Below are 14,181 nucleotides of genomic sequence, written 5' to 3'. Positions count from 1 at the left end.
AAAGCTGCTACTCTTGTTCCAGGGTGCTAGTGCATGCAGCGTCCACCTTCCTGGTTGTGGTATATCATATACAACTCTACTGTCTCCTACTGGTCTTTAATCACCTCTCTGCCTTCTCTCTCCTTTTCTTTCCCGTTCTGTCCTGTCTGTTCCCCTTTCCCTTTGTATTCCCACCCTACTTCCTCAACGACTGTCTCTCCTCTACTCTCTCTCACCCTTCTACAACCTGCAACTCAAATCCACACACACCACCATCACACATGTATGGTCCAACCCCTACACCTCCATACAGCCAGAAACCTGCAGATCCAGCAGGTGCTGCAGCCTGTGGATCCGACGGGCATTAAGAATCTCAGACGAGTCTCCGTACTGTCAGAGGGGGACAAGGAGGAGCCTCCTGCCTCGGCCTCCCAGCCATCCACCATGCTCACCCAGTCCCCCTCCACAGGTAACCCAGCCCAGAGGAGCTGATCCCTGGGTACACTCCCAGACCTGGCCCCGTGGCTGTGGGTCTCCAGGTTGAGGGAAGAGACCAGTGTTTCTCATCAGGCCGGCTACTTCTGTGTGTCTGAGCCAGGAGGAGCCACCCTGTTAACCCCAAAATTAACAAACATATTGTCTATAATCGTCTGTGAATTGTTTTGATTGCCCTGCTTTATTTTCTGTCTAATTCTTGTCCAGCCTTTTATGTTGTGTCTAATTGTTATTGCGGGGGTCTGGGGTTGTGACTGGTGGACAAAGACACCGGTGTCACTGGGTCAGGTCAAAGGTCAACAATCACACCCCGGCTTCCTTCATTTTTTTTTCTCATTTTTTTTATTCTGTCTAGTTTGGCTTTATTTTGTTCTGTTGTTTCTTTCCCATGTGTCTGTTGTTTTACGTTCATTTCCTATCCCAATGTTTGTTTTGAATGTAGCCCCCGCCCACACATCCGCTCGTCATGAGGCTGTGCGAGTCTGGTTGGAGTCGGTGTCCGGAGGTAGTGCAGAACGATATATGTGATCATTCTATATGATGATCCCTATATACTTTAGCTCGTAACTCTATGCTACTGTATACCGGCCTTCCTTAGAGCATGGCAGCACACACTCACACAGACCCACACTCACAAGCATGCATGCTGGAATGATGCCACGCAGCAGAGGGTATCTCTCTTGTGGTGAAGCCAACACTTGCACTACCTTTACCACTTCACTCACCACCCAACCCCGCTTCCCTGTGCATCGGACTATACAGTACCTACAGCAAATAGGAGTAGAAGGGGAGACGAGTTGCATAAGGTGTTCTAGACTTGACACGTTTTTATAGCGGCAAGCACCATCAAGAATGTAAGAGAATGAACTCCCGAGTGGCGCGGTGGTCTAAGACACTGCATCTCAGTGCCAGATGCGTCACTGCGGGAGACCCATGGGTCGGCACACAGTTGGCACAGCGTCGTCCGGGTTAGGGGAGGGTTTGGCCGGCAGGGATGTCCTTGTCCCATCACGCACTAGCGACTCCTGTGGTGGGCCGGGCTCAGTGCATGCTGACACGGTCGCCAGGTGCACGGTGTTTCCTCCAACACATTGGTGCGGCTGGCTTCCGGGTTAAGCGGGCATTGTGTCAAGAAGCAGTACGGCTTGGTTGGGATGTGTTTTGGAGGATGCGCAGCTCTCGACCTTTGCCTCTCCCGAGTCCGTACGGGAGTTGCAGCTACCGTAACTACCAATTGGATACCACGAAATTGGGGAGAAAAAGGGTTAAAAGTAAAAAATAAAAAAAAACGATTATTCTGCCTGGGGATGGGTATAGGTCATGTTAAAGCCCGTCGGAGGTCAGGATGTGTTAGGGGTTGAGAGTCAGATCATTCACAGCGTGCCAGGCCAGCCAGGGTAAAGCTTTCTAAAAGCTGTGCTGATAACACATTAGAGCTGTTGCAGGTCTATGGTAGTCTGCCTCTGCCTGCACAATGGTGTCACTAGATGGGGAATGAATGTGGGCGGAGTTGACAGTTAGAGCTCAGTCATTTCTCTGGAATAGTTGTTTTCCTCTGATATTAACAGTTGCATGTTTCTGAGGTCGGGTGACTCCCATTTGAAGCTTTTTGGAGGGGTTTCGTTCTTGACACACAAAAAAACATACAAACTAGTAACTCTCTCCCCTACACGTATAGTGTATCGAGCTCACAAGGACGCTTTGGAGGAGGGATACTTTTGCTTGTCCACTTCGACATGGGATGCCATTAACCCGTTTTGGTTGTGCAATTGCTTGATGCAAGCGTCATGTTTTGCAGAAATGGATCAGTGCATGTCTCATACCACTAATCATGCCATGATATATGCTCTTCTTTTTGTTTTATTGTTTATGTGTAGCTATCTCTAAATGTTATAATGACGTGTCTGTTAATATCTTACCACAAATCTCTTTTTTATAGTTTGTCCCAGAAGTGTACCTCTCCTTAGCCTAGTCTGTAACAGTAGTAGTTGTTATAGCATAGTTTTTAATAATCCCCTTTCGTTTGCTTGTATCTCATTCCTGTTCTTCACGCTTCAAATTTACCCAAAGGCATTTTCTTAAGTATTTGTTTAATAACACTTTGTTTCTTATCTTTTTACTCTGAGGTCAGACATGGAGAGGGTTCAGATTAGGGTTGCTCCACCTTCAAAAACCAACAAGAAAGAGGATTTTGACACCCACCCTCTCAAGTTGTTCTGAAATCGTTTCTGTAGTTAGAAACAGATGAGATTCGCATTCCTGCTACATTATTTTGTTGAAATATAATTTTATCTCAAAAAAATTAAGCTAATTGTATTGCAGCCAAATTGGCCATTTAAATGTATAGGAATCAAATAATATTCAATAAATATACTACCCAACATCCTATTTGGACCAAACTTTTTTTCTACCAATGTGTAAGACATGGGTAATCAAAAAATATATATTTTGAAAACCACCCACCCACCCACCAACCCCAACAACCTGTATATTTCTGACAAGTAGTATGGAGCTGCGGCTTGTGGTATTGTTTTTAATACTATGTAATGTATTCCCAGTGGGTTTTTTTGTGTGTGTGTGTGTGGGGGGGGGGGAGGAATTCCTCATGTATTTCTTATTGGTTGAAAAAAAGTTTGGCCTAAATTGGATGTTGTGTGCTATATTTATTGAATGTCATATGAACTATACATTAAAATGGGCCATTTGAATGCAATCAGTAGCTTAATTTCTCAGAGATCAAATTATATTTAAACAAAATAATGTTGTAGGAATACTTATCTTATCTGTTTCTAACTGCAGAAACCTTTTCAGAACAATCTGTGATCGTGGGTGTCATGACTTTCTGAAATGACATGGAACGACCCGTTAGACCGCTTGAACCTAACTGAAAGCTCAGTTGATACCCCTGTTTAACTTTATCTCTCCTGTGCCCTCAGAGCCCTGTGAGGATGATGACCCGGAAGCAGAAGTGGGCAGCCATGATTTTGAGCCAGGCACCGAGATGGACCAGGGTATTGAACCAACTTATTCAGCAAATCTCTACTATTTTGTATCTAATACTTTATTGAGGGTTCACAGAAGGCTTATTAAGTACACTGTGCTTAATGAGCTATGGTGACTGATTTTGTCTATATTATTACAGAGGACATTCCCTCTGATGCGGAGGCTGAGGCTCGTCTGCACCAGTCAGAGCTCAGTGATGCGCTTCCTGAAGAGGACAAGAAGTCGCAGAGTCAGGGGATCGCCTATAGCATTGAACAAACTAGTGTCAGTCCGGTGAAGTTAGTTGGGGAAGTTGCGCTCTCACCAGTCAAACCACTGACTCCACAGCCTGATTTACAGGTAAGAAATGTTTCCCTCTCATCTACTTGTTAGCCATTAGTTCTGTGGTCTTGGCATTTAATGAGTTCGTCAAAGTCTAAATGCTCCTCTTCCTCTGCTCGTCTTCCAGATGTCTCACACGTCTCCTCCCTATCTGGTCAAATCACCCGGCATGCGCTTTTTCCCAGATCCCTTTGCATCGGAGAACATCACAATACCCCAGAGGACAGTTCAGACTCCCAACGCCAAGAGCCCCCAATACGCTACCCCTGCCCCATCCCCCATTCACTCCCCTCTTCAATCCCCTATTCGCTCCCAGCCTATCCCACTGCCTGAGACGGTCACCCCAAAATCCCCTGTCAACTCTCCGCCCTGCTCCTGCCCCTCGACAGGGAACCCGCTGTCTCCCATCTGTGCCCAGCCGCTGCCCTGCCACGAGCCCTCCTCACCCCTCACCTCGGACTCCCCTGTCAGAACTCAGCCTGTCCCTGCCATCACCTCCACGCCGCTGGCCAAACCAGACTCCTCTGACAGGACTACCCCCGAGCCTCAAAAATCTCTGAACCTCACAGACGAAACCCCGGTGAAGAAGACGGACATCATCGAGGAGTTCTGGCTGAAGAGTGCCGAGATCAGGAAGAGTCTGGGTCTCACCCCACTGGACCGTAGCAGCAGCAGCAGCAGCAAAGCCCCAGAGAAGTGTCCTGTTACTGTGGGTAAGGTGCCCACTCCGGACTCCCCCTCGACCAAGTCCTACACCCCAGAGGATCTCTCGGAGGAGCTTAGGCCTTCCCCTTCTCCCTTCACCGGTCGCTCGGTCATTCGCAGGCTGAACATTACGGTGGAGGGCCAGGTCATCTCCCCTGCGGAGCCCAAGAGCAATGGCTCAGATCGGAGGGACCTCAGCAGCAGCTCCGGCCTAGGCCTCAACGGCAGCACAGCCACCAACCAGACCAGCCAGGCGGCCAGCGACAGCTACCACACTTCCGACTCCACCATGCTCACCCCGCCTTCCAGCCCCCCGCCTCCCCCGCCCAACGAAGAGCCAGCTACTCTCAGGCAGCAGCAGAAGCACCAGGTGTCCTGGGACAATGGGATCGATGGCCCCACTACACCTGAGCCAGCCAAGGCGGCACCCACCAAGACCAACAGCCCTGTGCCTGCACCGAGGACCCAAATCAGCCCTGTGTCTATGCCAGTATCTGCGCCCAAGCCTGCCCCCAGGACTACACCGGTCACCTCGCCGGTCACCTCGCCGGTCACAGCTCCGGTCACTCCATTGGTGGTCATGAGACGGGAGAAGAGCAGCAAACCACGTCGGGAGGAGGTGAGGAAGTCATTCGTGGAGTGTGTGGCGGAGATCCCGTTTGCGGACGATGTGGAGGACACGTACGACGAGCGGACGCCGGACACAACCATGGACAGGTTCTACACTCCGCCCAGCAGCAAGCCCAACAGGGAGAGAGAGAAGCGTCCCCTGCACCTGGCCCTGGCCATGGAAAACGGAAAGCCCATTTTCCCTGTGAACCAGCAGGCCTCGAAGAGCCAGAAGGCCCAGCAGTTCTCCCCTGAGGCCAAGGAAATAGCAGAGGAACGGATGAGAGCCAGAGAGAAGTCCATAAAGAGCCAAGCTCTGAAGGAAGCCATGGCCAAGCAGCTCAACAAGATGAAAGAGACGGACACGGCCAAGGGCGCCGCCGCTGCGGCTAAAGTGGTGTGGAACGTGGCCTCATCAGAGACTTCCGGGAAAAGTACTAAGAAGTCATCCGGTTCTCCAAAGACGTCTGCAGTGAAATCTCTTGAGTCGAAGAAGGCTGAGACTCTACCAGAGCGTTTCTTTAGCAGTCAGGGTAACAAGAGTCTGGACAGCTCGACCGTCTCCTCCGACGGCTCCGCCTCGGGGGGCAAGAGCAAGAAGCGCAGCTCGCTTTTCTCACCGCGCAAGAACAAGAAGGAGAAGAAAGCCAAGAATGAAAGCCAGCTCTCCGTCAAGCACGGCACAGACGAGACGCCGTCGCCGCCCAAACACAAGTCCCTGTGGAAGGTGGTGTTCTCGGGGTACAAGAAAGACAAGAAGAAGAATAAGGACGACAAGTCATGTCCCAGCACGCCATCCAGCTCCAACACCAACGACTCCGGGAAGAAGCGATTGTCGCCTCTCGGCAGGTCGTCAGGTGAGACTGACAGAGAAACACAGGATGTCATGGAGTCTATAGTTTACCATGGTTTACCATGGCCTGTAGTTTACCATGACTTGCTTAGAGCACGGCATTTAGTTTTGATGTCGGTCTTTGGTTATATGTTCCTGGCTAGTTATTTTAGTTATGGTCACATCAAGTCCAGAGAGAAATAACAGTTAGTTATGCTGTCTTTGTTTTTTCCATTCCAGATTTGAAGTCGCGCAGAAACCTGAGCTTCTCTGAGGACTCGGATCTGTCATGTGATGATGTGCTGGAGAGGTCTTCTCAGAAGTCTAGGACAGATGTGAGTCATGCTTGTCACTCAAGAGTTTTATTTTCATCCATCACCGGTTCACACTTGAAAACCTCACCCCAACTGTGGTCATTTTTTTGTGTTTCATATGCTGTTTTAAATCCTTTATATTCCAAGCGGCATACGGACATCTTTGACCTAGTGTCAGGCATTCAGAAGGAAACGATAAAGGAGGAAAAAGCGGGGGAGAGAAAAAGGCAAAAAATAAGGGAAAGGGAAAAAGAAAGAGAAAAGGAACGAGAAAGAGGTCGGGACCTTGATCGAGTCATAGAGGAAGAGGAGGTACTACACTAGTTGCTACAGCGGGATGAATGCTTTTGAATTTCAAACAAGCATAACAATTCAAATGTTGAATGTAAATTACTATTAATTTTTGGGACTATATTATGCTCAAGCACAGCAATTCTTCTTTTTAACTGAGTTATTTTCTGGTTAGAATCCCAGACACCCTAACTCAACCTAAAAATGTATTATAAAATGATAGGATAGGTCTGAAGCTTTTCCATTCCATTTTTTGACATTTTGTTCTGTCTGCAAGCAAAGTAACAAAGTATTAGTATAGTATTGGTATTAATAGTAGGGATTGATTGAAGTTCAATGTTAAATTAAAATCTCCATACCATCATATCAAAGCCAATATGACACCAATGTTGATGAAAATGGTCAACAACTCTACCTGTGTGAAGCTAGCCGCAATAAGGTTTACCCACAATAGTGGAATTTGCGATTGCCTTCCAAATAAAAGCCCCCCATTGAAAGTTCAACAAAATACAATCATTTGTTAATTTGACAAAGTATAAATCAGTTGAAATCACACTGTGGACGTATTAGACTTTGTAATTGCATTGGGGGCATACAGACCGTGTACACGGATATACAAAACATTAAGAACACCTGCTCTTTCCATGATAGACTGACCAGGTGAATCCAGGTGAACGCTATCATCCCTTATTGATGCCACTTCTTAAATTCACTTCAATCAGTGTAGATGAAGGGGAGGAGATTGGTTAAAGAAGGATTGTTAAGCCTCGAGACAATTGAGACATGAATTGTGTATGTGTGCCATTCAAAAGGTGAATATGCAAGACCAAAGATGTATGTGCCTTTGAACAGGGTATGGTAGTATCTGCCAGGTGCACCGGTTTGTGTCAAGAACTGCAACGCTGCTGGGTTTTTCACTCTCAACGGTTTCCTGTGTGTATTAAGAATGGTCCACCACCCGAAGGACATCCAGCCAACTAGACACAACTGTGGGAAGCATTGGAGTCAACATGGGCCAGCATCCCTGAGGAACGCTTTCGTCACCTTGTAGATTCCATACTCTGACGAATTGAGGCTGTTCTGAGGGCAAAAGGGGGGGTGCAACTCAATATTAGGGAGGTGTCCTTAATGTTTTGTACACTCAGTGTATATGCACTGTACAGACTAACCTATGGATGTTGTACCCATGTAATGGATTATCAGCCTACCCAGTGACACTCACAGAACTGGGTAGAGTTGACACAAATGTTAGTGTCTTAGCTCGAGGGTGAAAAAAAGAAACGTGCAGCCAGGGGGGACACTGGGACCGAGTTTGGAAAATCCTGATCAAGGACAGGAGTAAAATTGAATTCGTTTTACTTGTATTAGTGAACAGTCAAAATATGCAGTGTCTGGCAAAAATAAATCTTCAGTAAAATGAGGCCCACACATCGGACTTCATTTGCGTTCATTACGCTGAAATAGTTGAAATTGAAAAGTGTTTAGTCCGCTGCTGCTCTGTATCTGTGGTGGTTTATCCATTAGAATAGATGGAGCTCAGGGCCAGAGGCAAGCATTCCTCATGCTAACCTTTTTTAAACACTGTTTTCAGACTCTGAACGTGTATCGGAGCCTCAATGGGCATGGCGGGCATGGCAAACATGGCTTCAAACATGACTTCAGTCATATTTTGGACCCAGGCTCCAAGACTGAATATGTCTGATGGTACAGCATGAAACATGTTTTTAGCTCAAACAATTTAACAAAATGTAATTTCATGTTCGTTAACAGTGGATCTTTTCACTACAAGGGATCTGGCCCTGTGCCGCTCATTGAGGAACATCGGGGATCATTTATCCAGAATAGTCTCAATTAGTTTTTGTGTTCTGTGGTTTGTTTAGTGATTGTTGTTTTTTAGAGACGTTGAGTAGTTTAATGACAGTTCTGTGGAGTGAAATAGTACCTTTACTTCTCACTGAAATACTAGGTAGTCTACTGTATGTTATTGTCACTTATTTTGGTCTCAGACCCCTCTGCTAGTAACAGTGCAGATTAATCTACACTTAACAAAAATATAAACGCAACATGTAAAGTGTTGGTCACATTTTTCATTAGCTGAAATAAAAGATCCTAGAAATGTTCCATACCAACAAAATACTTATTACTCTTAAATTCTGTGCGCAAATTTGTTTACATCCCTGTTAATGAGCATTTCTCTTTTGCCAAGATAATCCATCCACCTGACAGGTTTGGTGTATCAAGAAGCTGATTAAACAGCATGGTCATTACACAGGTGCAACTTGTGCTGGGGACAATAAACGGCCACTCTAAAATGTGCAGTTTTGTCACACAACACAATGCCACAGATGTCTCAAGTTTTGAGTGAGTGTACAATTGGCATGCTGACTGCAGGATTGTCCATCAAAGCTATTGCCAGATAATTGTAATGTTAACTTCTCTACTATAAGCCGCCTCCAACGTCTTTTTAGAGAATTTGGCAGTATGTCCAACCGGCCTCACAACCGCAGACCATATGTATGGTGTCGTGTGGGCGAGCAGTTAGTTGATGTCAACGTTGTGAACAGAATGCTCCATGGTGGCGGTGGGGTTATGGTATGGACAGGCATAAGCTACGGAAAACAAACACAATTGCATTTTATCGATGGTAATTTGAATGCACAGAGATACCGTGATGAGATCCTGAGGCCCATTGTCGTGCCATTTACCCGCCGCCATCACCTCATGTTTCAGCATGATAATGAAGCTGAAAATGTCCGTTCTTCCATGGCATGCATACTCACCAGACATGTCACCTATGGAGCATGTTTAGGATGCTCTGGATCGACGTGTACGACAGTGTATTCCAGTTCCCGCCAATATCCAGCAACTTGACACAGCTATTGAAGAGGAGTGGGACAACATTCCACAGGCCATAATCAACAGCTTGATCAACTCTATGTGAAGGAGATGTGTCACGCTGCATGAGGCAAATGGTGGTCACACCAGATACCAACTTTTTTTTCCCCCAAATCTGTATTCCCAGTCATGTGAAATCCATAGATTAGGGCTTAATTCATTTATTTCGATTGACTGATTTCCTTATATGAACTGTAATTCATTAAAATCTTTTAAATTGTTGCTTTTATATTTTAGTTCAGTATATTTTTGAGCAAAGCCTTCTCATTAATATAATCAGCTGTTGTGCGTCAATGTTTTCTTCACGTTGTCTCTGGTTCACTTAGGTATCTATTTAAATATAAATTGTTTCAGTTCAATGTTTGATGAATAATTCATGGTAGTAATGTTGATTCACCACTCATCACTGCACCCTCATCTTTGTTTTGATGGGGGGTGGGGGGTGGGCTTTTAACATTGCCTGTTTGATTGTACCCATTTAATCATTCCATTTGTTTGTTTTCTATTTTCTGTTTGTTTTGTTTTCCCCAAGTCTGTTTATGTCCCTCACGCATTGGCGTTCAAGAGAGCGTACGCCACCAAGGTAGTGTGTACATACATGTCCATTGGCCCATGTCATATTACCCCAGCGCATGCGCCAACCGTTGCACTACTACCCTAACCATCTACGTCCATTTTGCCACAGCGGCCACCGTGACCGCAAAACTAACCATTACTCTTCAGATGCATGCCACAGCCCCCTCACCCTCTGCTGGAGGTCCAAACTACTGCACTCCTCATTCTTCTGGTCACAATGAATGACAACTTTTTGATATGCCTACCCGTGCTGTTCCTCCGTCTGCTCCGGTCTGTTGTCGATCAGCTTATCTTTTGTCTGTACTGGTCGGATGTTAACCCACTGTTCTCCAGCGCTGCTATCAGATCCACTTGGATTCCAGCTACCTCTCCTTGTTGCAGTCTGCTCCTTTTCTATACTATTATCTCTTTTCCTCGATCACTACAGTTTTTTTTATTATATTAAATGTTTCATTTGTTTGAATCATTTTTTTCCACTCCAAATTCAAATGTTTATTGCAAAAAAATAAGAACTGAAAGAGGACAAGAACCTCGTTAAACATACAGTGAGGGGAAAAACTATTTGATTCCCTGCTGATTTTGTAAGTTTGCCCAATGACAAAGAAATGATCAGTCTAAAGTTTTAATGGTAGGTTTATTTGAACAGTGAGAAACAGAATAACAACAAAAAAAATCCAGAAAAACGCACATTTTATAAATTGATTTGCATTTTAATGAGGGAAATAAGTATTTGACTCCCTCTCAATCAGAAAGATTTCTGGCTCCCAGTTGTCTTTTATACAGGTAACGAGCTGAGATTAGGAGCACACTCTTAAAGGGATTGCTCCTAATCTCAGTTTGTTACCTGTATAAAAGACACCTGTCCACAGAAGCAATCAATCAATCAGATTCCAAACTCTCCACCATGGCCAAGACCAAAGAGCTCTCCAAGGATGTCAGGGACCAGATTGTAGACCTACACAAGGTTGGAATGGGCTACAAGACCATCGGCAAGCAGCTTGGTGAGAAGGTGACAACAGTTGGTGCGATTATTCGCAAATGGAAGAAACACAAAAGAACTGTCAATCTCCCTCGGCCTGGGGCTCCATGCAAGATCTCACCTCATGGAGTTGCAATGATCATGAGAACGGTGAGGAATCAGCCCAGAACTACACGGGAGGATTTTGTCAATGATCTCAAGGCAGCTGGGAACATAGTTACCAAGAAAACAATTGGTAACACACTACGCCGTGAAGGACTGAAATCCTGCAGTGCCCGCAAGGTCCCCCTGCTCAAGAAAGCACATATACATGCCCGTCTGAAGTTTGCCAATGAACATCTGAATGACTCAGAGGACAACTGGTGAAAGTGTTGTGGTCAGATGAGACCAAAATGGAGCTCTTTGGCATCAACTCAACTCGCCGTGTTTGGAGGAGGAGGAATGCTGCCTATGACCCCAAGAACACCATCCCCACCGTCAAACATGGAGGTGGAAACATTATGCTTTGGGGGTGTTTTTCTGCTAAGGGGACAGGACAACTTCACCGCATCAAAAGGACGATGGACGGGGCCATGTACCGTCAAATCTTGGGTGAGAACCTCCTTCCTTCAGCCAGGGCATTGAAAATGGGTCGTGGATGGGTATTCCAGCATGACAATGACCCAAAACACACGGCCAAGGCAACAAAGGAGTTGCTTAAGAAGAAGCACATTAAGGTCCTGGAGTGGCCTAGCCAGTCTCCAGACCTTAATCCCATAGAAAATCTGTGGAGGGAGCTGAAGGTTCGAGTTGCCAAACGTCAGCCTCGAAACCTTAATGACTTGAAGAAGATCTGCAAAGAGGAGTGGGACAAAATCCCTCCTGAGACGTGTGCAAACCTGGTGGCCAACAACAAGAAACGTCTGACCTCTGTGATTGCCAACAAGGGTTTTGCCACCAAGTACTAAGTCATGTTTTGCAGAGGGGTCAAATACTTATTTCCCTCATTAAAATGCGAATGAATTTATAACATTTTTGACGTGATTTTTTTGTTGTTATTCTGTCTCTCACTGTTCAAATAAACCTACCGTTAAAATTATAGACTGATCATTTCTTTGTCAGTGGGCAAACGTACAAAATCAGCAGGGGGTCAAATACTTTTTTCCCTCACTGTACATAGACCAACTCATAAAATGTGATGGAAAATGTTCCATACATTTCTGAGAATTTACAGGCTTATAGACTGGGTAAATATTGCGAGAAGAGAAGTGATATAAGGAAATCTCAGGTATCTCATACATTTGTAGTTATGTGTATTTTTGTCTGTTCAGTTTGGATTGTGTGTTGTGAACTTCAGGTTGTACTAGAGCAGATTGTGGTAGCTGCCCCGTCTATAAGATCCCTGTAGTTAGTCTTACCCTTTGGGCCTTGTCCTAATTATGCCATTTCTAGAATTGGTAAGCTCTTCTCGTACTCTCAATGGTAGACTTTGGTATAAGTGATAGCCACCTCCCACGAAGAAACACCAGTTTTCTATTTAATCCCACTGTGGAAGAGGAGAGCTAGCTTTTCTCTGGTGTTTTCCTGCGATGTCATAGATTGTTGATTACATTAGACTATATCAGTCCCCCCTGTAAGCGCCCGCTGGTCTCTTAACTGTAGAAAAGTGAATGTTCTTTGAATGTTCTGTGAACAGAGAGGTTCCATTGTCCTGTCTTGTGAAGGGCCTAGTTCCCACAGAGCTGGATGGGCCATCAGTCAAAGGCCTCTGACATGGTTGTAATGTTGTTTCAGAAAACCTACACAGAGGAGGAGCTCAATGCCAAGCTGACACGTAGGGTACAGAAAGCTGCCCGGCGACAGGCCAAGCAGGAGGAGCTGAAGAGACTGCACAGAGCCCAGGTAAGCAGCCAATAGGACATTTTGTGTTGGAAGAAAACTTTGTGGGTGGATTAAGTATCTTGTGTATGAGTCCACACTGCACAGGAGTGTTTAACCGGTGAACCAAGACCGCTGTGAATTATGAATGATTTTAGCAAGCCCCAATTTGATGTCTTTGAAGATCATCAAAACAGAACTCCCATGCAGAGATCAAGACAATACTAATTAGCTATGCATCCTCGGTGTTGCCGCTCATGAATATTTGATAAGACAAAAAGTAAGCCTATTTATAGAAGAACAAAAACGGTTCCAACTTTGAGGTAATTATTAAGAGGGTTCCAGACACGACCTTTAAACTCTTCTCGTACAAAAAAAAAAAAAGACGTCTATGGAACTGTGTCGGTTCATTCAAATGTTTTGGATCTGTGGGAGACTCTCCCAGACCCTCTGTGTGTGTGTGTGTGTGTGTGTGTGTGTGTGTGTGTGTGTGTGTGTGTGTGTGTGTGTGTGTGTGTGTGTGTGTGTGTGTGTGTGTGTGTGTGTGTGTGTTCTGAATTGTTCGTTCCTTCCCTCAGACCATCCAGAGGCAGCTGGAGCAGGTGGAGGAGAAACAGAGACAGCTGGAGGAGAGGGGCGTGGCCGTGGAGAAAGCCCTGCGAGGGGAAGCAGGTACATATCTGTCACTCTTACGTCTTCTTATTCTGATTGAGTTACATACCCCAAGGGCCCGCCCGTGGGGTGTGGTCATGCATTTTAAATGTTGGGATTGGGGAAAGAGTTTGGAGATTTTCATTCCGTTTGTTGATGTACGAGTGTCCTAGTTGGGTGGAGATGATGCTCTTCAACAATGTAATATGTTCATCTCTATTTTACATTTCTATATGTTATATGCTACTATACGCTGCTTGTATACTAAATACATTCTGGTTATGCAAGTACAGAATTGACTGCTTGCCCTCTAAATCAACTCAACCACTCTCAAACGCTGTTACTGAGGGTTTCTTGTCCGTGTAACAATGTTCCTTGAAACATGCGCCGACCTCCCTTTTACGTACTAAAAGGGGTTTTGATAGCAGCAGACTAGACTTCTAAAACGTATGCTTTTCACAAACCCAGTCACCCAGGTTTTGCAATGAATGAAAGTATGTCTTACATTTGTAGAAATCCTACTCTCGGATGTGGATATGCAGTGTCTGCATACTGGCGGTATCTGTTACTCTGAAACGATGCATTCAAACCGTGCAAGACAAGGGACTATCACAGACACCTGTACTTTCACTCGGTGAAGAAGTCATTATTGGTTACTGTAGAACATGACACGA

General features: G+C 45.5%; 1 protein-coding gene across 16 annotated transcripts in view; it reads left to right on the top strand.

Moving 5' to 3' along the window:
• mical3a (microtubule associated monooxygenase, calponin and LIM domain containing 3a) overlaps positions 1–14,181 on the top strand; it is a 140,392-nt gene that overhangs the window by 117,036 nt on the left and 9,175 nt on the right. For 10 of the 16 annotated variants that reach the window (XM_082962564.1, XM_082962563.1, XM_082962565.1 and 7 more), the window contains 8 exons: positions 293–448; positions 3,411–3,485; positions 3,617–3,816; positions 3,926–5,969; positions 6,185–6,279; positions 9,977–10,027; positions 12,773–12,880; positions 13,435–13,528. In XM_082962564.1, the coding sequence (XP_082818690.1) occupies positions 293–448; positions 3,411–3,485; positions 3,617–3,816; positions 3,926–5,969; positions 6,185–6,279; positions 9,977–10,027; positions 12,773–12,880; positions 13,435–13,528 (2,823 nt within the window). Of the gene's footprint in view, positions 1–292; positions 449–916; positions 980–3,410; positions 3,486–3,616; positions 3,817–3,925; positions 5,970–6,184; positions 6,280–9,976; positions 10,028–12,772; positions 12,881–13,434; positions 13,529–14,181 lie in introns of all 16 variants that reach the window. The other 6 variants (XM_082962566.1, XM_082962571.1, XM_082962573.1 and 3 more) reach the window with 4 other exon arrangements.

The sequence above is a fragment of the Salmo salar genome, chromosome 16 (assembly GCF_965601325.2).
Source record: "Salmo salar chromosome 16, fSalSal1, whole genome shotgun sequence".
NCBI classification, from domain to species: domain Eukaryota; kingdom Metazoa; phylum Chordata; class Actinopteri; order Salmoniformes; family Salmonidae; genus Salmo; species Salmo salar.
Note: the sequence above shows the minus strand (reverse complement) of the source record. Positions and strands in the feature narration are given on the sequence as shown.